Raw genomic sequence first — 23,879 nt, forward strand, 5'->3', positions numbered from 1 at the left:
AGCGATTTCGGTGGGAAATTCCGATCCAACCCGCCGAGCCACCGATAGACCGAGGGCTTCTGCTACTTCTGCCCTGAGAGCTTCATTGTCCAGATTTTTATGCCAATTTCCCCCTAGATGACCCTTTGAGAGGATGCGCTCGTTTGGCGCGGGAAAAGCGCGGGCGCGCTTCGGCTTTGATGGTACTCCATTCACCAACTCGGTCGGTTTCCTTTTTACCCTTCGCCTGCCGTCGTGTATTGGGCGCTCTTCGCTCAAGTGTCGTAATGGAATGGGTGGGAAATGAAGAGCGAACGAACCACTTCGATGTCGAAAACAACATCGCACAAACAGATGGGGGGGAAATAGGTGGATAGGAAAACCGGCGGTTGGAAAAACAAAATAACACTTTCCAGCGCGGGCAAAGACTTGCCATCAACGCCACCGGACGCCGACCGAGCTGGCGGCAAAGGCGGGCGCACCGAACGGATCGTAAAAATAAATTACTCCACTCGTAAACATAAAAATACACATTTGCACATTTGTAAGACTATAAAAGCTAATAATGCTCGAGCTCGGCGGACCGGGGGCAGGAATAATAGAATCTGACTTCCTGCCCGTTTCCACCCCGGAGTGGCCCATGTCACATTCTGCCCCCAAACCGTTTTCCCGCGCAAACGGAACGGAACGGAACGGAAGGAAATCGTGAGAATATTTTACGCGTGCCGAATGTGTCGATTTTCCCGCGATTTAAATCTGCGCCCTTGTCTCTACATTACTGTATCATCATCGAACCGCCCGAAGGGGTGGGGCGAGGGTGCGGCTGTGATAATGTTGACGCGTGGAAGAATCGTAAAGCACGCAGAAGAAAGAAGCAGTAACGGATCGAAGAAGATGGCGCTCTTTCCGGGGTCCGGGAAGAAATTGACTGGTTCTGATTTTTCCAACCTCGTTTGATCATCGAACCACGGAAAAGAGCCGTTTTTCCGGCGATCTATTTGTTGGTGTGTGTGTGTTTTACAGACAGCTTTTCCAGAAAGCTCCCCGCGGGCAGCAGCTAGAGATGTGGGTTGGTTATTTTTAAATTGATCCATATTTCGCGTCGAGTTCGCGCTGGGAGAACGATAAATGAAATAAAATTTTAACTTCCCCAATAACGGATCGTTATCCGTTTGTCGTTCTATCATTTGTTTTTGGCTGGCAGCGCTGTGTGAGTGTGTGTGTGTTCGTTTTTTCTGTTCGAACCACTCCGCTTCGTTCGTTATCGAAATCGCGTCATCCGGAGGGAGGTTTTTATTGTGAATTGTGTTCGGCGACCGGGGGTTTTTCCACCAAACGAAGATGGTTTCCTTTTTTGTTTTGTTTTGCAAACCGAAAGAGAAGCCACCGCGAGAAAAAAACACGGGCGTTATCTGCGATTGTGTTTTATTCCTTCCTGCCCAAAACGTCGAACGCGCGTGGAAATCAGTTCCGAATGGTTTTCCCCCGTTCGGGCGCGATTGAGGGGCGGTTTCGAATGGGTGGGAAAAACGGTGGCCATTAAAAAATAGTCCACTAAATTTGCACCTAATTCAGCGCGCGAATGAATATAAATTTTATGGCCACAGCTTACCGAAGGCGGGCGGTTCGACGGTTTTGTTGTTCGGTTCTGTGTCCAAATTTGATTATTTTGAAACGGTTCGCTTTCGTGGCGAAGTGAAATTTGCCATTCGAACTAACTGTCGGATCTCGGATGTTGTGGTGGATACGATTATGTAACACATTTTCGGTGATTTCCGTGAACGCTAAGAACGCGATTCCGATCCGTTTTAAAGTGGATAGTGGACAATTGGATACAGGATAGGGTAATGGATTTGAAACAGATTTGGTTTAATAGTGCTTTCATTGATTGAAAAAAAGGACATCCTACTGATGCTCGCTTTCCACGATGATATTTCTAACGGGGTGTTTCCCTTTGGAGCTGTTTTAATAGCTCCGAATGGATGGAAGCGTTCGATCCCCGATCGCTCGTAAATGGTGCAATCGCATAAACGTGATCGATAAATGGGACATCGACGCACTTTTCCCCGGGGGGCGCTTGAAAACGATAAATTTATTCACCTGTAGTCTTATGATTAAATCGTAAACCGGTACAACAACCGCCAGCCCGTCGGACCATGTCGGACACAGAAATGAAAAGGGGTTTTTCCGGCCGTTCCCTGCCCCGGCACTACTGCAGTGACGAACACGATACGCTACGGGGAAGTAATCTGATTAATTTTCAATAAATTTACAGGGCTTAGAAGCGAAAGCCCGGCGTGTGCCATTATGCTGCTATCATTATGAGCACTATTAAAAACGTTGTTGCGCATCGATTGTCCCTTCCTGATGCTGGCAACATTTAACCGAGCTTAACGTACTACTGCGCGCGATAACGTACATAAAATGGGAGTCCTCGGACGATTTTTTTCCATGCCAACCCTCCCCCTCCTCCCACCCCCTTTCCGGCATCCCTCTGAGCGTTTGGAACAAGCATGGATTCTGTTCCGTTTCGTGTCAACGCCACGTTAGAAGGACGCCGCGGATCAGGACTCCGCAGTGAACGACAACAATATTGTTCGGATTATTTATGAGCGACCTGACCCGAAGTACAGTAGCCGGACCCGCCGTTCTCTCCCCCTCCTCACGGTTCGGGGAAAAAAGGGCCACCGCAGCCACGAAAATCGGAAAAATTGTAATGAACTTGGCGAAAAAATAAAACACGAGGACAAAAACACGTGCCACTAATTAAGGACACAGGAAAAGAGGAAAAAAGAAAAGAAACGAGTAACAAAACGATACACACACTCAGAAACAAAACCCCAGTTCAACACAAAACGACCACAACAAGGATCACTGGAGCGATTTGGGCTGATGATGTACTGAGGGCAGGTAAATATTTGAGCCGAACACGATACCTTGTTTGTGGGTGAAGGAACAGGGCAAGGGATCCATGGTGGAGGAGAGTGTGTGTGTGTGTGTGTGTATGTGCGGTGGGACACACTATTTTACCGAAAAATTGAATAATTAATCACATTGCTAATAATAAATAATTCGATTGGATTATTTTAATATTTCATTTGGGGCCAATCGTGCGGTATTGGCGCAAAGGAAGCGAATATTTGGAGTTTGGTTACGGCGCTGGCGGGCTTATTGGGTGAAGCCCGGGATTATGGCGCCCGGGCAAGAGGGCCCTCTACAACATTGGAATGTTTATGCTGGGGATATTGATCGGGTGGACTGATAGTCCGAAACACTTTATCGGACGCGCAATGGGATTTCGCACAGTTCAAGCGCACACATTTGGCGAATTATAATTATCCGTTTATTTGATTAGCACTCGATTCCGTACTCCGGCCCTGGAGGGCTAGCTCGGGCTTTGGAGTGGATGTTTTTCTTTTTGCCGGGGTTTTGGTTTTGTTTTCCCACCCGCAACCACATCCTGTTGCTGTTTGTGCAACCAGCTGCTGGTGGCTTTTTATTATCCGCCGTTTCACCGATCGATTCAATCCCAGGCTGGAATGGATGATGGAGTTGGTTGAGTGTCTCTTGTTTGCTTCCGATAATGCTAATGATGTCCTCTCAGTAGCAATTTTCACAAATCCAGGATGGGTGCCAGATTTGGTTGCCTCCCCCTCGAAACTCTATTAATGAGGTGATATATCAAGCTTTTTGATTGCAATGTGCAAACAGTCGACCACTCGGTTTGGCTGTCGGTGTTAACGTGAAACCAAATTCCCTCCCAACCCACGGGCGAGCTCCAGTGGAAGGAGAAGGCGAAGCAGGAATGGGGGTGATGTTTTTCCATCACTTGATTTGTTTGCATAACAGAAAAACGAAGGGATAAAACTGGCATAAATACATCGGTGTTGTGGAGGACATTCATTGAAAAGAGTCGACATTCTTTGGGGAAATGTTTTTATAGCGATGCGTCAGATTTTATTGCAGCAAATGTTTTTTTTTATCAAACTTTCCAGCTCGGGATATGGGATTTCTAGAAAATAACACGTCAAAAGGCATTTAATTAAACTGAATAAAAAAATTGCTTGGTTAGTTTCTTTCTTTTTCGTTTTAAAGTGAATGCCTTTCGCCACGATCTTATTATAAGGATTCTTTAGATATGATGAACCTCTCCTTTATTTCTATGTTGAATCAACTGAACAGAGGCTATAAACAACAATTCACTGCTGAAATTGATTTTTCAGGCTAGTGAGGAAAAATATAGCATCTAAAACCCGGTGTGTTTGAAACGAATAACAATGGGACGGTTTCTTTACTGGCATGCTTTATTTCTTCAATCTCCCTTTAGGTATCAGAGCTGGGCGGACTTTGTTTGTGGGTATGCTGAGTCATTGTGAACCAGGATCTGGACAGAAGGTGGTGACAACAATCTTCTTCCAGGTAACGAGATACTGCAACCGAATCACTTGTTGGATCGAGGTAGAACAGGTAGGAACACCTGGAGCCCGCAAAAACCTCCTGCTGGTGCATACCGCCCATGGACTGAGGGTGAACTTCATAACAGCTCGGAATTTATATCTTTTTAAATTCCCGTAGGATTAAATCTAATACAATATAATGGTATTAATTAAGATTAAACTGCTTTTTACATCCAACCCGCTTCGGGCGTTACGAGAAGTTGGGGTGAAGCTGGTACGACTACGCCATGGTAGAGAACACTGGAAGACCAATTTCTGGATTCTCGTTGGCTCCACTCCCGGTTGCTGCAGTTCCGCTCTGCACAAACACCGAAACCTCCAGCAGATACCGTTTCAGAAATGCGAAAGTGTTAACGAGCCATGTGTCAGCTCGATCCGTTTAGTTTCCCTTCTTCCCACTGCGTGGTGGTTTGGTGGTCACTTTCCCGGAGGGAAGGTGGACACTGGTGAAGTGCACGTCCACCATCGGATTGGTTCAAACAGTGTTAAGCGAAAAGTTTTGTAAAATTTCATTACATCTTGAACCGGATCGGGCACAGGACCTCCGCAAGGGGGAGTCATTCGAGGAAGGGTTTTTTTTTTATGAGTGCACTCACACCGTGCACTGAGTGCAAGTTCCTGAGGTAGAGCCGCGGCTAAAGGGAAGTGTCGGAACCCCCCGCTAGGCAGAATTGGAGCTGCATAACGCGTTTGAGAACTTTCTCCATTTTCCCTTTTTTTTCCTATCGCAAAAGAAGGTCTCCACTGCCTATACCGTGTAACCAGGGAACCACTCACGGCGTAATCAGCTCCACGGAAAGTGGCAGCCAACTGAGCTCGGTCGGGGTTCGCTACGCTACGGTAACGAGATAGCAAAATTCCAAATGACATCTGTGCCGCTTAAGATAATTAGATTTGAAAATGAGTGCAACCCTGCTTATCCCATCCCAGCTCTATATCTGGACTTCTGGTCCCGCATGAGCTATTCTGAAGTATGTAATCAAACGGGAAGGGCGAAGAATAGGGACAACCCCGGGGGCCCCCTTTCCATGGAGGTCGAGTGCATGAGGCTTCCGAGTAATCTGAGGCAAAGCTATCCCTCAACTGGTGAAGCTGCTGGTCGTATAAATTATGCACATCACATTCGAATTTGTTCAGGACTTCGGGGGCATGGGAATGGACTGAGGAGGAGAGAGGTAGAGTGGTGGTGGTTTATTCTACAAGTTATCCCCCAAAACCACACACGGACACAAGGACATATATGCTGGAAGCTGAAGTAGACGAGAGGACGAAAAGGGAGAGTTTTGTTGAGTTGTCAGTTGTCGTTAGCATCCGGGTTGTGCCGTTCGTACAGCGGCCTCACGTGGCGCCCTCTGGTGGTGCGCTGGCTCAGTTAGTACACGGAACTGTACACGTAAAACCTGCACGCGCATGCCGCGGGATACATGTTTGTCGAGGCAAGGAAGTTTTGCGTGTCCCGTGGAACCCGAACTCGTCGGGAACGTCGCTCGCCTACGAATTAGTGCGGGCACAATTGAAAGTGCATTGTGTTGCATAATTAATAGTGTATCTGCCATTGTCTCTCCGGCCAGCGATGATGGCGATGCCGATTTTCGGCAAATCGGGAAGCCAACTCGGGTAACACGTCGGCACAATCTAATCAACGGTGGCACGTCCAAGGAATACACGATCGTTTGTGGTCGTGTCTTTAAGATTCGCCGCCTGCAGCGGAAATGCATTGTGCTTACCTGTCTGCTTTTCGGCCGCCTTGAGCGTGTACGCCTGCAGCAGGATAGGCTCGCTGCGGCCTCGCATGTTCGTGGCGTAGATGACGATTTTCAGCAGCAGCCCGGAGTCGAGCCCATTCACGGTGAAGATCGGGATTTTGGACGACACGTTCGCGAGCAGGGCGTGCGTTTGCTGGTCGAAGATTTCCATCACAAACCACTGCCGTTGGCCACCGTCGAAGCCTGAAAGTGAGAGTGATGCAAAAACAGAGGTTAACCGGAAGTGTCGGAATTATGTTCGCAACGTTGTAATAAATCAGCTTAACTAGATTTTTCCGCGAATTACCAGATGAGGGATAAAATGTATTCCATGAGTACACCATTGGTTGGATCTAGGAATGAAATGTGAAACATTGTACTCGGCAAAATCTGGATGTGGGTGGAATTCTATCCCGGATAAGCCGCAGTTTAGGGAGCTGTCGACTTGCCACGACGAGAGGGACTTGTGCGAGAGAGGTTTTACTCGATTCGGTTTTGCTGCTGGCGTGAGTTGCATTTAATTGCATAATAAATGGTGCAGGTGTACAGACACAAACATACGCAGCTCGGAACCCGTCCCGGTTCTAGATTGAGCGGTTACACGACTGTGTGAATCCCGCTCGGGACATTTGGGACAGTTATTGCGTTCCTCGTTTGTGTGGACGTTCGTGAAGTTGCACTTCAAAGGCAGCACCATCTGGCATGTTGCGGGAATGATGGAAGCAATATCAACGTGTTTTGTGATGAACTGTCAGAACTGGAAATGGTTCAACGTATCAATTTGTTAAAGCTACCATCTGAACTCGTTTTTTGTTATCTTTTTCTCGCCTAACTGCGTGTGAGTTTCATAAAACAATTCGCTGAACACTGAACCAATGCGGTGTGGCTTTTTCCGGCACAGTTGGTTCAACTTTTTGTCCCGCAAATAGAATGGTATTATGTTGTGCAGTCAGTGCTGCTCTATGTGAAGCGGATTATTGTCCAGTGTTAGTATTACCATGTTGCAAATTGTACGTTTTGGTACAACCATTTCATCTAACAAAATGTTTATATTTCCATATGGAAGGATTTTATTTATTTGGGTTCAATGCTACAAGTTAAATAGTTTTATACATGCACCATTTGTAAACCTCTTTGTTGTGTGTTCTCTCAACCGATCATGTTTTTTTGCTTGTTCATGTGTTTGCTTTTGAAAATGTTTATATTTCCCCATGGAAGGATTTTATTAATTTGGGTTTTATAGTTTTATACATGCACCATTTGTAAACTACTTTGTTGTGTGTTCTCTCAACCGATCATGTTTTTTGCTTGTTCAGCACTTAACAGTACATTGTCGCACTGTCGGTACGATTGAGTTAATGCACTGTAAATAATTCCCCTACCAACGAAATGCACCTCTAATTAGTGCTGAAGCAATAGGTACCGGCACTCAAACGCAACGCTTAAACATTGTATTAAACTTTGCACTCGCCCGGAGATGGTTTGTTTTACTTGCCATTTCTCGATTCCGGTGCGTCTTGCGTTTGTGCAAATGTTTTGTTTTTCTCTCTTTTGTGTCATCAGGAGTTTAACCAGCTGCTTCTTGCTTTAAGCGGTTTGCTCGAGACGTTTCGAGAGCGTACGAATTGTTTAGTGCAAATGTAAGTGTTCGTCGGAGGATGCACGGGAGCTCTTCACCCCTTGTTGGAGAACTTCAAGACTGTAGACGGTAATTTTATTTGTCTGGATTCCGGGGTGTGTGTGTGTGTGGACCGGAGGAAAACAAACCCGCCAAAAGGGAGCACACCCACCCGGTTGGGTCGTTGTTGTTTGCGGTTCTGGAGGATGTGGCAGGACGTGGCAGGACGTGCCAGCAGAAATGCTAACGATCGGACAAGAGTCGGGTCGTGAGAGTAGTAGAGTGCAAAGTTGCATGGCACCTTTGGTGCTGGAACGGATCCGGTACAAGGCGGTCTGAGAGTTTGTGGTAATTCGATGACTTTACAGTAAATTAAAACTGTCACGAGATGCGACAGTCGAATGAGATATTCCCCGGGAGTTCGTGTCTTGCGCACGAACGGGGTGGCCCGTAGTTCTTCGTTAAGTTCGTCCGTTTGCTTTCCTTTTCGAAGCGCCCTAGGATAAACGAGGTGTTCGTTTGGGTTGCGTGACACGAAGACGAGGACCGACATAGTGCTGGCGGTGGAAGACAAATATCAAGTCTGGGGACTCTTCGGGGTTTCTTACTCCGTTTTGGGCAAATAACACCGAAAGAATGGAAGGGTTAGGTTTGGGAGTTCCAAGGCACCGAGGAAAGGTGGCCAAAGTTCAGGTGCAGCAGCTTCTGGGACCAGCATACCGGCGTGCAAGAACTTTACCACTTTAATGATGTGCCGCCATAATTTACCTGCTTGAGGTTTTGGCCCATCTTGGTTACCTATGTTTGTATGTGTGTGTGTGTTCTTCCTCGCTCACCTGCGAATGGGAAGGTGGCATTTTAGGTCATGTGGACATATTTCGGTTCCCTTTTGGCAGGCGAAATAGCGAAACGGTTCCCGGACGGGCCCTCGGAGGTCATGAAAACCATTGCTTGCCCTTCCAGGCAAAAGAGCTCCGGGAGGCGAAGTTTATGTGGCTTGCAATTGGAGCATCAGCCAACGAGATTGTGTGTACTTTACTGTATGCCGCCCCGGTACGGTAGTGGTTTGTGTGTGTGTGTGTCAGCATGGCGCCGGGGCACGATAAGGGATGTGAAAATTTAATTTAGCGCACAGTGAATCAGAAGGGATGGCGTTTGCTTCCTGGCACCTTTATTGAATGATGCATTGAGACAGGAAGGAGAATTTAAAGGGCATCTTTTTTGGTTTGTTTGGTTTGGGTTTAAAACATGTTTTAACTAAACTCATGTAACAAAGATCAGTGATTTAGATTTAAAATAATTTAACTAAGACAGTTTACAATACCAAGTTTTAGGATTTGAGTTTTAAATAATGCTCACAACATTAAAATCAACAAAGATTTGGATTTAAAATAAGTTTAAGACAAATCTAAAGTCAACAAGTTCAACAAAGTTTGAAAGGCTGTTAAATGGAAGGCTAGATTAAAAGTCTAATAAGAATTACGTATCGTATGTAAGAGCATCATACTTTTCTCGTTATTTGCCTATGAATATAATGAAAAATAACTCACTTTGCTCATGAAGCCACAAGGAACGCACTTGGTTCGTTACTTATTTGTGCAATCAATCGTTTGGAAGGTTTATTGCGCCATTAGCTCCCTTTATAGGCTTTCGTTTCGCATACACTGAAGCATAATCGTTTAAAAGGTCAGGGCGTTTTCTCTTCACGGTACGCTGCGCGGCCGGGAGAAACATTCGCATTTTATTGGACCATTTCCACCGCGCTTCGAAAATGGTTGACCGATTCAAGGAAATGAACCCGAGACTGTGTTCCAAGAAAGGGGGTAGAAAATTAGGCTGCGGCTCGTGTTAATTCCTCGGTGATCGACATTCCCCGTGATGGATGACTTCAGCTTGCCGCTTGGTTAGGAAAAGTGGCCTCCAAGGACCAGGGTGGCCTTTATCCTTGGCCAAAGGCGAATGCCACCGACCGACGGCTCGATTTTTCCTGCCCAGGGAAAACGGCGAAAATCACATTTCATGGCGTCGGGAAACGAACATGCTAATGATGAAAGTGCACCATTTGTGGGTGTGTGTTTGTGTGAAGGAGCGCTGTAACCAGCTCCTCGTTTTCCTCCGGGAGTTTCCCACCCTTGGAAAGGCATCGGAAAGGCTTTCTCTCCGCTCTGTTACAACGTTTTGCTACGTGTGTGTGTGACTCTTGGCAAGATGGTGACCATTGAATGGTTGCCTCTTCCAGGCGGGGCGTGTATTAGCTTTTCACGCCGTGCCCCGCGCGCCGGTTCGAGTATTTCCGTCCCTCGCCAATTATCAGTAACGCCAGACCTCGAGGGGTCAGTCCGGTTACGTGTCCTTCGTGTCGGATCGCGTGTGTCGCACTTTACACGGTGAACCTTCCCAAAGTCGGGGTGATTTCAGCTCCCAAGGTACGTTTCAAGGGTTAATGGACTTTTGGGGTGACTTTACGGGGTGGCGAAGGTTGGGGTGGTGCTATTGATTGAAGTTAATTTCCCCCACGACCTTGACAGCAGGAGAAAGGCTCGTGCTGCGAGCATGGCAAAAGCCATCGAGACGGTTGACCGTTCCTTACATCGAAAGGGGGAAAGCAGCATGCTCACCAACACTATGGTCGCGCAACATGGCACACAACATAACGTTCGTCGGAATGTGTTGCCACCCCGCTGCGGTGGGGGGAAGGTGATGATATCCCGCAGGAACCGTGCTCGTGTGTGGGTTTGTGCGCAAAATGGCCCGTAACGGTCTCGATTAAATTAACCAGCGTTTCGCCCACAGAAAAACACCCACCGCGAGGGGGCCGGGGGGGAGGGGGCGTCTTAATTGATGGGAAAATAAGATTCGAATAAACTGTCCCGCCGAGAAGGAGGATCCCCTCAGCTTTCGGTTTCTTCGAATCGTAAGTGTTGGCGAGAAGATGAAATGGTTAATATTTTTTCGCCCCGAAACAATTTTCCCAGCGGTAGCTGCATTTGGGGCGGGAAATTTATTGGACTGAATTTGTTGCTTGTATTGGCAATCTGGTTTGCCGATCGTGCAATTTATTGGGTGAAATTAGTTTTCACGTTCTGGTAACGTGTCATATTTATCTCATTTTGTCTCCTGATTTTAACTTCATCCGTATCTTTAAGTTTGAGAGCAACAACGGTACTTAAAATAAGGATGAACTAAAATGAAGAAATAACAAGTTTTATTGTTTGTCATTTTGGTATGAAAGTAAACACGAGAAACGGGAGAAGCTTTAATATGTACATTCGGTTTCTAAAAAGCTCATTTTTCAATGAAACATACAGTTTAAATGTCGTGTTTGAAGACGATTGCAATCTGCGTCATGAAACGATATCAATCATAATTTGCACCAGCACTCAAAAGTAAATGAATCAATGTTAAACGTTCCCATTCGTGCTGATTGATGTTCCGGTGAACGACGGCCAGGGGAACAGGAAATGTATCGTTCGATAATGTGCATGTCAACGGGAAATGAATATGTAAGCAAACCGTCCGCACATCAAAGACGGGCTCGTTGTGGTTGTGTCTGCAATTTAAATAGCACCGATATGGACAGGAAATCAGGTACGACCGTTCCGAAGGGGTGATGGATGGCACCTCCCGGAACTCTTCCGCCCCCGGATCGCGTAGGTCTCATGTAGGAGATAAACAAATGATGGTGAAATAATTACCTTCGGCGCAGTCCACCTCGAGCGACTCGGACGTCTGGTTGACGAGCGAACAGTTGTACGGCATCTCGGGTTTGCCGGCCGCAATCAGATGAAACACGCACGGCTCCTTCTGCTGCCCGACCACGTTGTCCGCCCAGCACATGATGGTACCGTAGTCAAGTTCCTGGGGACGAAGGGTGGGAAAAAGACCGGGTGAGTGAGTGTTGGGAGATAATAACGCCAGGACATCCCACCATCCGACGCGAGTCCATTATGGTTCACGGGAGCGTTTCGGGAGGATGTTATGATAATGAAATAATAAATATGTGATTTACGAGCGTTTCATTATGCTGACCGCCTAATTCTGGTGTGCGTTTTGGGCGATTCCTTCCGCCCATCAATTGTCGATTTCGGACCACAAGTGGAGGTTTATTGCGTAAGTTGTAATAACCCTCGATCCGGTGCGCGATCGCAGCGTGGAATTCGCGTTTGAAGCATGCATAATATGTAGTTTTCCTTCTATATGTAGCTCTGTTAAGTGACTTTGATGCATTAACGGGAAAAATTGAGGCATGGAAAAGTGTATCCCTTGTTGGCTTTCCGAGCAAGCAATGCAAACCCCGCACGGACCTGCAGGGAATGCGAAATGTTTTGCTGAGGTTGCTGCTGAGGCTTGACCTGCATTACGTTGCACACAAACAGAGCGGGTGGCTAACAATGGACACCGTCAGGAATGGCTAGCAGCAATGTAAAATATTTGCACTCCGAGCCGATGCACAGCCTCGAATCCTCGAATGTTTACGCTGAATCCCTTGCCTCGGATCCCCGGGTACGTATGGGTAAACATTGGACCGGCCTGGACGTACACCAAGCTGAACAAACAAAGCAACTGAACGCAGTTAATGTAATATGGGGTTGCCACTCCAACCGGCGAGTGGGGTGGGTTGAGCGGAGGGTTTACTCAGTTTTAGACTCGCCTCGCCTGCATTCTGAAGCGTGCAACTGAAAAGCGAAGTGCTTTTTCTGGCGAGTTTGTGCATAGGACGTGGCTTCTATTGCTTCCCGGGCAGAACATTGGAGCTCGGGAAAACTTTACATACACACACACACGGTGCATCTACCGAAAACCCGCTCGTTTGTTTGTCCATCAACAGTTGGCTCAGCTCGATAGACCGTTGCAGATTATTACGGTAAACCCATTAACTGGAACGCTAGCTTAAAATTGCTTGCAAAAAAAACAAATGTTTAGTAAAGACGCAACGAGAGAGAAAAAAAAGTCCTCTTGGTTGATGTGGTTGATGTGGGTTTTCTTTTTTCAACTCGTAATCAATCCGGGGTGTTTTTTTCCGCGATCAAACAAATGAGCTTAATTTACGGGAAATTGTATAATTCTTTTTTTGTCATGGGTTTTTGGTTTTCGGGAGAGCCGCCAAAACCCGAAAACACAATCCCACACAGCGGGGCAGCAATTCCAAATGAACGGCCGAACTGAATTATGCTGTAACGTAATCCAATTTCCAGACGGACCGCATAATAGATTTAATTGGAATAATTCAAAATAACCACATCGAAAATGGTGGTACACTCGTAATGCGCCGGTTCAAACAAACAAATAAAAGTTAGCAAACACAAACCGTGCCCGGGGATGGATGTATTTCGATCAGAGTGATAATAAATAACCGGCTTAATTGCATTAAGAGTGAGAGCCGGCGCCGGCAAGCGCGAGATGAACCGAAGGGAATATTAATCGCTCGCCAACCGCCGCCAATCCATCCATGATCGCACTCGCGCTCGGTATAATGCGCCACCGGGCGCCTCCATCGCGGAAAAGGGGCCCGCTTTGGGTTGATCTCGTTTTAATTTTACAAACAAAGCAAACGTGTTCCGATGCCGGTGTCCCTCCCCCCTCCCACCCATGTTTACCCCACTCTAAGGCGACGGAGGGGTACACGTGATTTATGGAAACGATAATTGAATTCAGCACAATTTTGCTCGACAGCACCGAAGGAAAAATTCATTTCCCCAACCCTTGGTCAGGGGGGGCGGGCAGGTAAGAATGGGAGGGTGGCGTAAATCAAACAAACCCAAACCACACACCACCACCACCAACCGGCCTGAACGGATTGCGGATCCGAGTCCCGAGTCGAGCAAATGGAAGGGAAATGCAAATCGACGGGGTAAAAAGAAAAGCAAAATAATCAGGAAAAAAATCGGCCGATTCGTACAGAAAATGAAAATTATTTTTCAATCATAGCAACGCCATTGTCTCAACTCTTGGGGCGGGGGAGAGGCCAATGAACGAAAGCGCACAACCCGGGGGAAAAACTCTCCTTCTGTCGAATGTCTGAGTTGATTAATAAATTTTCCCACGCAAAGCCGGGCGTTGGGGAGTCGAAGTGATTTAGTCGAGCGTTTATTTTCATAAGCAATAATTAATCAACGTTCTGGCAGAAATTATAAACCCATATTCTGTTGGCCACCATCGACCGGGTGAACTTCCGCCAAAAGCCAAAGGTCTGGGTCTGCAACGGGTCCGTCAGACGGCGAGCGATTTGTTTTGCTAAACGGCCAACGTGAAAGGCAGAACGAACTACCATAGGAGAGGAAAAAAAAGGAAAAATATCATCACCAATGGAAGTGCAAGAGCATGCGATCAAGGGGTGGGATGGTGAAGTGTTGGTGGGATCTGACGCTGACGATTCTGACAGGACATTTATTTGAAGGGATACACTTTGTGGCCCCGACGAGCTGACGTGTTGTTTGCCTGAAGTGAACGCCATTAGTAATCCGACATGCGAACAGTCCGCTTTTTGCTTGTTTTAGGATTTTATGGAAATTTTCTCCCACCCCACCCCCCGGGGGGAATAGCTTTTTATTTTCAAGTGGACATTTTCAGTGAGAAAAACCCGGCAAGAATAATAGAGCTTTCCTCACGGTAGTACTTCCGCTCAAGGTCCGCGTGTCCAACGTTTGCTCAACATTATTTAAAACAGGTAATAACTCGTCATGGAGTATTATTTTGTCCAAAACCGAAATGGAAAACTACCGGCGTCTCTTAATGACAAAAAGGCTCGGAAAAGTGTGTAAGTACCGAGGCTTTTCAATCACTCCACTTGATGCTGTTGTCCAATCGTCGAGAAACAGTACGCTGTTGACTACTGGAAGGAAAACCACATCGACCAAATTATGATCGATTGAGCTAAAGTATTTGAACACTTTATCTACTCTTTCTCTTTTTCTTTCGTTCTTCTTCGAAAGCACTCTTTGCTGGTTTATGGTCAAGTGGCGTGTTTGCGATGTGTGGCCAGTACATTCCGGTTACGAGCTTGTTGCGTGCCCGGTTCGGTCCATGGTCGTGCGATAATATGAAAGAGTAATTAGTATTGATCAAAGAATTCGTGAAAATAGTTGAGAAAGGCCTAGTTTCCCGGCACAACGGTTACATCATCACCAGATGCGAAAAACAATTGTGAAAATGTTGTAACAAAGCGAAATATGGAGCCATTTATTTTAAGCGAAAAAGATTCCGAAGCAAATTGTCTCAAATAAATATGAAATAATATAAAATATTTAGAGATTAACTTGGAGGAACATATTATTTCTGCGAACAGTTAAATACATCACTGCAAAATCTATAGTAGGTTAGATAAACTGATAAAGATATGTTTTCAGTTTTTATAAACAGTTTGGACCTATTCGGTATATAAAAAAAAACATATAACTTTCATCAAAAACAAAACATAATAATGTTCTTTAAATAAATCTTAATCGGCCACCCTGCCATAGCACACGATCGTTTCATAAAACAACCGATTTGGGATGGACGTCGTTTCTAAAAAACTTTAACAGTATTTATTAATGCATTTTAAAATTCAGCAATAATTGAAACCTACATAAAGTGTGTTATATTGAACCTTTCGAGAGAATGTTTTCACATCTTTAATGAATAACCATACATTACGATCGAATGGGTCTGATGCGATGCTACCAAAGTGTATAAATGCATAAGTACTCGTCATACGCGAACAAATTGCCCCATTCATCCATCCGCCGACCGATTATCAATCAACGTCAATCTGCGTGAAGGAAAACATTTTCCCAACCACGGAGAAATTATTATTGCTGTCTCCTTCTCGCGCGTGTGCCATCGATAGGCCCGAACCGGCCACTCGTTCCTGCGCCAGGTGACCGTAATGATATACTCCCATCTCGGCTCGGAGCACTGTTTTTTTGTTCCACTCGCGCCTGGCGCGTGTGCATTCGGGGGCATCCGGTTCGCGAATGCCGCTGCATCTTTCGCCATTTTCCACGAGCGTAGGGCCGTTTTCGCTGGCGCGCTTTCATTTTCCACCTCATGTGCCACCGCACAGCGTGATTGCATGGATTATGCTAATAGTATGTTAATAATGGGTGGTGTTTATGAAAAATTATAACCGTCAGCAAGCGAGCCGGCCAATGCCGGCTTTTCCCGCTCCGGGCGGCGGCACGTCGTGCTCAACCCCTTTTTCCCGCCTGCCGATGGCAGCATGCAACAAATTTGCCTTTAATGGTAAAATGCTTTTAAAAGTGATGAAAAATAAAGTATACCCCTGTTGGGAGGTGCTTTTCACGGTCCATTTTTCTCCCCCACCCCGCCCCTGGTGCCCTTGCACGCTATCCGAAGCCGGGCGAGAAAATGGAAAACCCTGCCCGGGCTCGTGCTGTCCGGGCGGAAAATGCTTACAAATAAATAAAGGCAAAAATCGAGCAGCACGACCATCACCTTGCACTCATATTTGTTCGTCCTCACATACTCACATACACACACACACACATATACATATCGTTGGCCGGTTTTTTGAGGCCCATAAAAACACATACGAAGGGTGTTTTTCGCTTGGGTACAGTTTGACTACCGGAAGCCTCAATACCGTCCCCGTTGTTTTCCTTGATTTTTCACCTTGTTTTCTGCCTCGGCATTTTGTGAATCCGTTTTTATGTGTGTGTATGTGTGTTTCCCTCGGCTGACCAGGGCATGAAAAATTAAAAAAATAACGATAGGAAAACTCGGTCAGCCGGGGGAAAATATAATGTGACACCAGACTGACAAAAGAGGCAGGACCTTCTCAGGGCAGGAAGGAGGATTGAAGAGGGGAGAGGGGGAGGGACAACTGCTACTTCGATGGAGGGGGGTAGTTTTCTGCTGTTATAGGTCAGATCATTTAAATATTTAATTAAATGTGGACAGAATTTTGCACATGGACCGTAGTTTTCCCCAGGTCGAGAGAATAGAAAACCCAATGTTTGGTGTTGACAGGCCAGGAAAAACTGGAACGGACATCGATCGGTGACAGCCGGGTTTTTCGTCCACTCCGTATCCTGTCGCCGGCCGTGGTCGAGTGTCGGTCGTGTCCAGGTGGACGACTTCGCTTCGGGAAACGCAGTTAGCTTCTCGTTTTTCGGCCTGCGTGCCCGGGTGTGTTCCACAAATCGTTCCACCGAATTTTCCGCCTCCGGGGGGGAGGGCCGGAGAGGATGGGAAATGTCAAAATTTCCACGCACCCGTTGATTATTTATGCACATCAAATTTCGCTCGCAAACGGTACCGAACGGGTGCTGCAACAACACACACTAACACGTGTGGAAATGCTGGAAAACCAGCTGGCAAGCTGAGGGCATGGTTTGCGTACGCCTAAAACCACATTTGTCAGCGATTGGCCGCATATGTTTGGGGTTTCGTTTCGTTATCGGGGGCACAAAATTGCCGCTCCTTTCGGGTTTAGTTTTAGTGTTCGCTCCGTGGAAAGGCCTTCGGTGCCATTATGTTAGGTTATGATTAACTCGTGCAACGTGCTTGAGCCGTTTGGGAGGGCGGTGGGGAAAACTTCGGGGGAAATGGGAGCACTATCTGGTCAAGGTCGGGTTGGACGCAGTTTGGAAATTCGGATGACACTTGAAAACGAAATGCTCGAGTACGAGTGTTGTCCGCTTCGTTTTTCCACCGAATGCGGAGGAGGGGGAAAACCGGCCTTTCGTACCTTGACTGGAGTGTAGGTCAGTGACGAGGCTTGGCCGGCGTGGACACGGTATCCACTCTGCGGCATATCGATCGTTTCGGCGGTGTTGTTGAACGACCACTTGAACGACTCGGGCGGCGGGTAGGCGTCGACCTGGCAGAGGATTTCCGCGGCCTCGTTCCGTGCGACACCGTAGATTTTCTTCTGATCTGGACGGCAGATTGGTTTGTCTGGAAAAGAGGCAAAATGGTAGTAAAGGTTACTAGAGTGTCAGTTATTGAGGTATGAAACAATTTAAAGGAGCTTTAATGTTTGGTGAGATTTATTTAATTCAACGTCAATACTCTTAGTACTAAATTATGATAACTTCACTTCGTGAAATTGTACACTTTTTGTCACACTTGTTTGATTTAGTTAGATTTTTGTTTACACTACCCTCAAAACTTCCAATCCACGCTCGTAAATCCTGAAAGCATTGTGTGTTTTACATAAATTAAAGATTGTCGATATGCTAGACATATTGTTCCATTGGGAAGCTAAAATGGAGAGAGATAGAGAGAGAGAGATGGAAAGAGAAGTAAAAGGGAGGAAGTAAAAACCACGATCATTTATTTCCACGAACGAAGGCACACGACAGGCAATCTATGGATCTACATAACGCAGCTTGGTTCGTTAGGCAGAAACATAAACCGTTAGAAAAAGCTGCCGAAACGGAATGCCGCGCTGTGTTTTACAATCACGAGCAAGCGCGAGCGAGATCACTCATCAATCGGAACGGCCATTATGAAATATTAAGGAGCCGTAGTGAATAAATTCTCTGCAATGGAAACTGCAGTAACGAAGCCAGAGGCAGAGTGTATATAAATTGAAGCTGAAGGTGGAATAATATTTTATTCCGTTTTAGGTTTTACATTTACTTTTGCCTATTTCATTTCATTCAACTGTATTAAAGTTGGAATCGGATGGCTTTTGATGTGTGAATCGGCGTTTGTAAAACGTATGATAACTTTTCCGACGTCAACTTGCGTGGAAATTTATGACAGAAACACGCGTAGAATGATGCGCTTGGCCGAGGGTAAGACAATTTATTTTAAAGTGCATGAAAGATTTAAAGCCAACGGAGGGCCCATTCATCAGGGCGATCCTTGCAGTTCGATTGCTCGTGCCCGAGCTCCGTGGTACCGCCCTCGCCGGAGTGCGCAATGCGCCAGGACAAATCCCTTCGGCGAGGACATTCCGGACAAGGGCTGCGGTAAGACTAACGAGTCGGCTCTTCCGCCAGAGAACATACACACCGACACACGTGGTTCCAAGATTCGCTCAGATTCGATTTGAGCAATGGTTTATGGTGCTGTTCCTACTCGGTTACACGCCGTTAGCCGCCAACGGTGTCCCGAGTTTCCCGGGACAATCCTTTTCTGGCGGCGAACGACATCCCCGGGAAGGATTGCGCCAGGAATCGATCTATAAATCAACCGAATGTGACGCAATTGTTCTTTATTACTTTTCGAATGGGATTTTTCTTGCTCGCTCGGTCTCGATCACCGGGAGCGGATCGCCCGGGTTGGGGGGAGGAAAATGTATTGATCTGTGTAGGTGGATAGTAAGAGAGCTTCGTGAGAAGAAACAAAAGCCATTGGGACACCGTTTGTACCGTTACTAATGACTTTTACTTTCGTCTCGGGCGTGCTGTTGTGGTTTACGATCGCAATGGTGTGAGATTTTTCCCTTTAAGGTGGTAGTTCTCATGTGATTTTGAAAAGGAACACTTTCAATTTTTTGCGAGGTTATCTTTCATCGTTTTCTATGAATTTTCAAAAGTTCTATAAAGTTTTTTCCTTGACAGAAACATTTTCGAAAACAACTAGTTTTATGCCAAAAAGAACACAGCATCAGCTTCAGGTGTACGATGAATGGTGCTAAACTTCATGTGCACCGTGGGCGAACGAGCTTTGATGGATTGGATCATTTGCGTGGGAATGTCCAGGAAGTCACCGAATCCGTACGAATAATATTTGCATGTGCGAGGTACGCCAGTCCTTCGCCAGTGATCGAAACGACGCCAGGTGATTGATTTGAGGTCGTACGCATGTTGTGAAATTGAATTTCAAATGGTTCGTCGTAAATTTCTATCCAGTGCTTCCTTGTGTGTGTACGTTCAAATTTTCGTTACGATTTCACACAGTTTTCCTTTTTTTCTGTTAGGTAAACCGTTGCGAATTCCTTACACGAACACAAGGAGACCTGGCCTAGAATATCAAGTGAGTTTGGTCTTCCGTTCACGTAGGTATTTATTTTGATAAATGAAAATTAAGAAATTTACGACCTTGTTATCTTTGCGCTTTCTCACGTTTAACCAGAACGGTGATCGTTGGATGCTAACTTACGGTCACGGTAAGTGTCCACTCCGTGGGGAGTAGCTCGGTCCGACCAACATGGCAGGGAAAAGCAGGAAAAGCGATAAAAATCACACGCTGTGCTCGGAATCGTCCCCGGAACCTACCGTGTTCCGTTTTTCCCGGATCGAATCCACCCGGATCAGGCTACGTGCGAAAACAAACACCACGTTTTCCGCAGGAACTTTGTCTCAACTCAAACGAGACCCGTCCGGGAGACCAAATCTTCTACCTGGAAAAACCACAATCAATCCCTAATTCGGTTTGTCTTCGGTTGCAGCGTTTGGTTATGAGTTTTCTTTTTCACCGTCGTCCTATTACACGCAACAATGTAAACACCAATCATGACCTCTGTCCAATGATATTGTAGTTTATTCGTGTGACTACCGGAAAAGCCTACCCTTGTAGCGAGCGGAAATGATCGTTTGCAACATATGTTTTAGGGAAATGTCTTTTCGGTGTAGTAATGTTTTATTGGTCCCCTTGGAAGTTAGAGAAAGTCATTCGAAAGCAGGCGAAGGGAAAACGAATGTCTCGAGCCTTAATGCTCATATTTCCGCGCGTTGCTAACCGCAACTGTTAAGTTATTTCTTTTCCCATTTTCCTTCCCCAAAAGGGAGGAAAAAAGATCGACACATGCCTTACATTTCTTTTACACCCCAGGTTCCATCAAATCAAGTGTCGATGCGCGATGTCTGCGACGGGCCAGGGAAGCGGGGCGTGCATAAAACACCCGAACATTGGAAAAACCGACCAGATGATGGTGTGATGAAGAGAAGAGTAAAAGCTTTTCCACAAAATTAGACCCATTAAATCATTTTTATTAGCTTTTACCATGCAAATGGGTGGCTTTCGAGGGCGATTTTATTCGCATTCCGCCAGTTCCGGGCCCGGCTGCTGTTCGACGTTTGATTTGCTCGCTGCTGGTGGCTGCCCCCCCTCCCCCTCCCCTGTGTTAATGTCCCCGTAGGTCTAGTTTTATTGATTTTCCCGGGGTGTGGGAAAATGATTATACCTGCTACGCCCTTCTTTCTTCTACATTATGGTCGAGTTCCCGTTCGCTGGGTGACGCGTTTAACGTTTTATTTTCAATTATCACCGATGTTTTAAAAGACCACCAGTAAAATGTCACACCCTGGTTCCCCTTCCCGTACCGGCGTGGCGCTGTTTTTCCATGCCTGGTTTTTGAAACGATTGTTAATGGCCTTGGTGGAGACGGTCGGGGGGGTTGGAGCGGGGCACGTGCCTGGCAGGCGTAACGCACACAACTCCGCCACATCCACAATGCTGGATTGATTTCGTTTGGTGTCGTCGTGCGGTTGTATTTGGGGTCAAAGGTTATGACAATATTTCATCAAACGTTGCCCGTTTGTTTATTTCGGAACGAGCAAAACCAATCTCATTCGCTGGAATTAGGCTGCGCGCCGTATGTGTTAGTATTTGTGTGTTCGGGTGGTCCACGAACACACAAACAGGACCCCACCTCCTCGCTTCCAGTCCTGCCCCACCTGCCAACTAATTCTAAATTCTCTTTTATGCACTTTGTTTTCATCCTGGGCCGCAGCTCGGAAAACCTTTTGATCTGCCTTTCCCATCACCACCCCGCCACCACCACGATCAGCACACGCTCGGATCGCTGTCGTACTTTATTGTGCATTTCAAATAAACCACCCACATGCCGTAAACTCCCTTCCTTCCCCCCTTTCCAGCCGCCGAAAGGCCAACGCGAGCATGGCGAGAGCATGCTTTTGAATGTTTTATGAACACGGTTCGGAAAGTTTGTTTGTACATTTGCGGGAGATAGTTGTGTGGAACTCATACACCCATCGTACCCTTTACCTACTGCCCCTCTCGTCTCACCTTGCGGTGCCATTTCCATTACCAAACGAATTAGCTTCATCTGTTGCTAAAACTTTCCGGACGTTTTAGAACGATCGGAGGGGGAATCGTGAAGGGGAGGGAGGGTGGTCGGGGAGGAAGTTGTTAAGTTTAATCGTGGCTTTTTATGGCTCCAACCTTTACAACTACGGTTTGGAACGGAGAACTTCCGGGTTTTGGAGTTTTGGACATGTAAATAATTTTTGATGACGTTGGCTTGTGAAAATATCTGCCCGGTTGAATTTTCCTTCCACAAAGAAACACGTACTTTCTGAGCCGAGATGGTTTGCCGATGATTCGATTGATTTTTCGGCCATTTTGAAAGACTTTCTGTGAGTGAGGTAATTGAAAAGATTGGACGCAATCAGTACCAGGCACACGCACAACCGAGGGAAAATGTTTCAAAATTTCGATTTCCTTCCATTTCCAGCTGGCACACCTGGGGAAAAGCTGTGGGCAAGCGAGGTGATGAATGATATCCGACCACGGCGGAGTGGAATGGTGGCGGAAAAACCTCAAGCCAAATGTCACAAGCCGTGCCCAAATCGGCATGACGCAATTGGAAGCGTATTGTCGGTGGCGAATGTGTTTAGCATTGAAGTCGTCGGTGTTGGGTTGGCTGCAGGCTTGCTTTTACTTTTAAGCATGTGTTCCCATAAATACCAACCCATTACATGACTCACATCAACCCCTGCTTCCCCCGTTCCCAGCGACGAGAGCGACAAAGGGACCGAAAAAGAAAGGTCAGCGCAAGTGGCAGTGGCTTAAAGGTCGGAGGAAAAAGGTGTTTCGGGAAATTTATTTGCACTTTCACCGTACGCCGGTGCTAGGGGGCCGGATGCTGGCCCGGGCTGCTGGGATGACGATTCGCTCAAACGACGAACGAATGGAACGACGGAACGGCAAACCGGCACAATCTGCCAGCGCGTCTGGCAGAAGCAGAATGTTTTATTACATCTGCATAAAGTGCTAACATATTCATATCAAAATCAAATAACATAAATATATTTGCAATAAAATATCCCTCTCTCTCTCTCGCTCAGGCTGATATGCTCCACATTTTGTCCCTTTTTTTCTCATATGCACACACACACAACCATACACTCACGGACTGACGTGACGTTGGGGCAGATGCAGGGCACATGACAAACCGACGAGGGCTTTTCCGACACGTTACAAATTCGTACCAGCTTTTCCCCCGGTACGTATGCCGTATGTGGCCCCGTATCGTTCGTTCGTTTGTTCGATGGGACGTTTGTGGATGTTTCGTTTAGGGGCTCCCATCATCGCGCTGATGCTCATGATGATGATGACGATGGTCGTGATGGTTCGTTAGCACAAGCAGCAGCCATGGATGGGTCTCCAAGCCGCACGTCCTACCGAAGAGTCGGCAGTCGAAGCCGCCTCTGCCATGACGAGCCGTACGAGGCAGCCCGTCGTAATTTCGCCAACATTTTGCTTATCCAGGCTCCCAGGGAGTGGGTTGCATTTGCGTTTGCGTTCGCCGGGGATCGTAGTTTATCTACGCCAGGGCGTATATATATATTTTACCTAATTTTGCGAAGCAACTTTGCTTGCCTTAACTTTCCCCGCTTTCCCTAATGGAAGCCAATGATTACAAAGCGCTGCCAAGCTGATGGCCGGCGTTCCCAGGCCCCTTTGGGGTGTTATTTTTGCATGCTCCGGCATCGGCGCTTTTGCTTTTCGTTCGGAGTTCGGAGTAAAGGAGAAGGAAGGCTGGAAGCCATATGCACTCAATGTTCGAATTTTGGTGCAACCCGTACGTTGGAGGGTGGAGGGTTTGCAGTTTCGGTAATGTAGCTATTACTCTAAAGTGACAATAAGCTGGAATGGACAAGTATTACTGCCAGCGAGTAATTCGTCAGTGCAGTGCACTGGTGCACATCTCCATACACGGGTGGGAAAAAATAATAAACGTCTATTTTGTTTCCTGCAGAATGCTCCTTCAATTTAGTTTTGTAATATTTTTGCTACATTTGTTTAGGTTCTTTAATAGAAAAAAAATCTAGTCCATGTTTTTGATAACTTATTAACCTATAAACCATGTTTTTTCCGGTTTTGGTGGGCATAACTGTTGAAGAAAGCCTTCTTTGACTAAGAAATGCTTTACGTAAA

At 46.5% G+C, this 23,879-nt stretch overlaps 1 protein-coding gene across 1 annotated transcript in view; it reads right to left on the reverse strand.

Moving 5' to 3' along the window:
- The window catches only part of LOC131260263 (hemicentin-1), a 112,763-nt gene that overhangs the window by 17,355 nt on the left and 71,529 nt on the right, over positions 1-23,879 (reverse strand). Inside the window, exons 11-13 of the mRNA XM_058261939.1 lie at positions 17,491-17,699; positions 11,495-11,657; positions 6,164-6,385 (exon numbers count right to left, since the gene is read on the reverse strand). Coding sequence (XP_058117922.1) covers positions 6,164-6,385; positions 11,495-11,657; positions 17,491-17,699 — 594 coding nt within the window. The remainder of the gene's footprint in view (positions 1-6,163; positions 6,386-11,494; positions 11,658-17,490; positions 17,700-23,879) is intronic.

This window comes from Anopheles coustani, chromosome 3, assembly GCF_943734705.1.
Source record: "Anopheles coustani chromosome 3, idAnoCousDA_361_x.2, whole genome shotgun sequence".
Classification (NCBI taxonomy): domain Eukaryota; kingdom Metazoa; phylum Arthropoda; class Insecta; order Diptera; family Culicidae; genus Anopheles; species Anopheles coustani.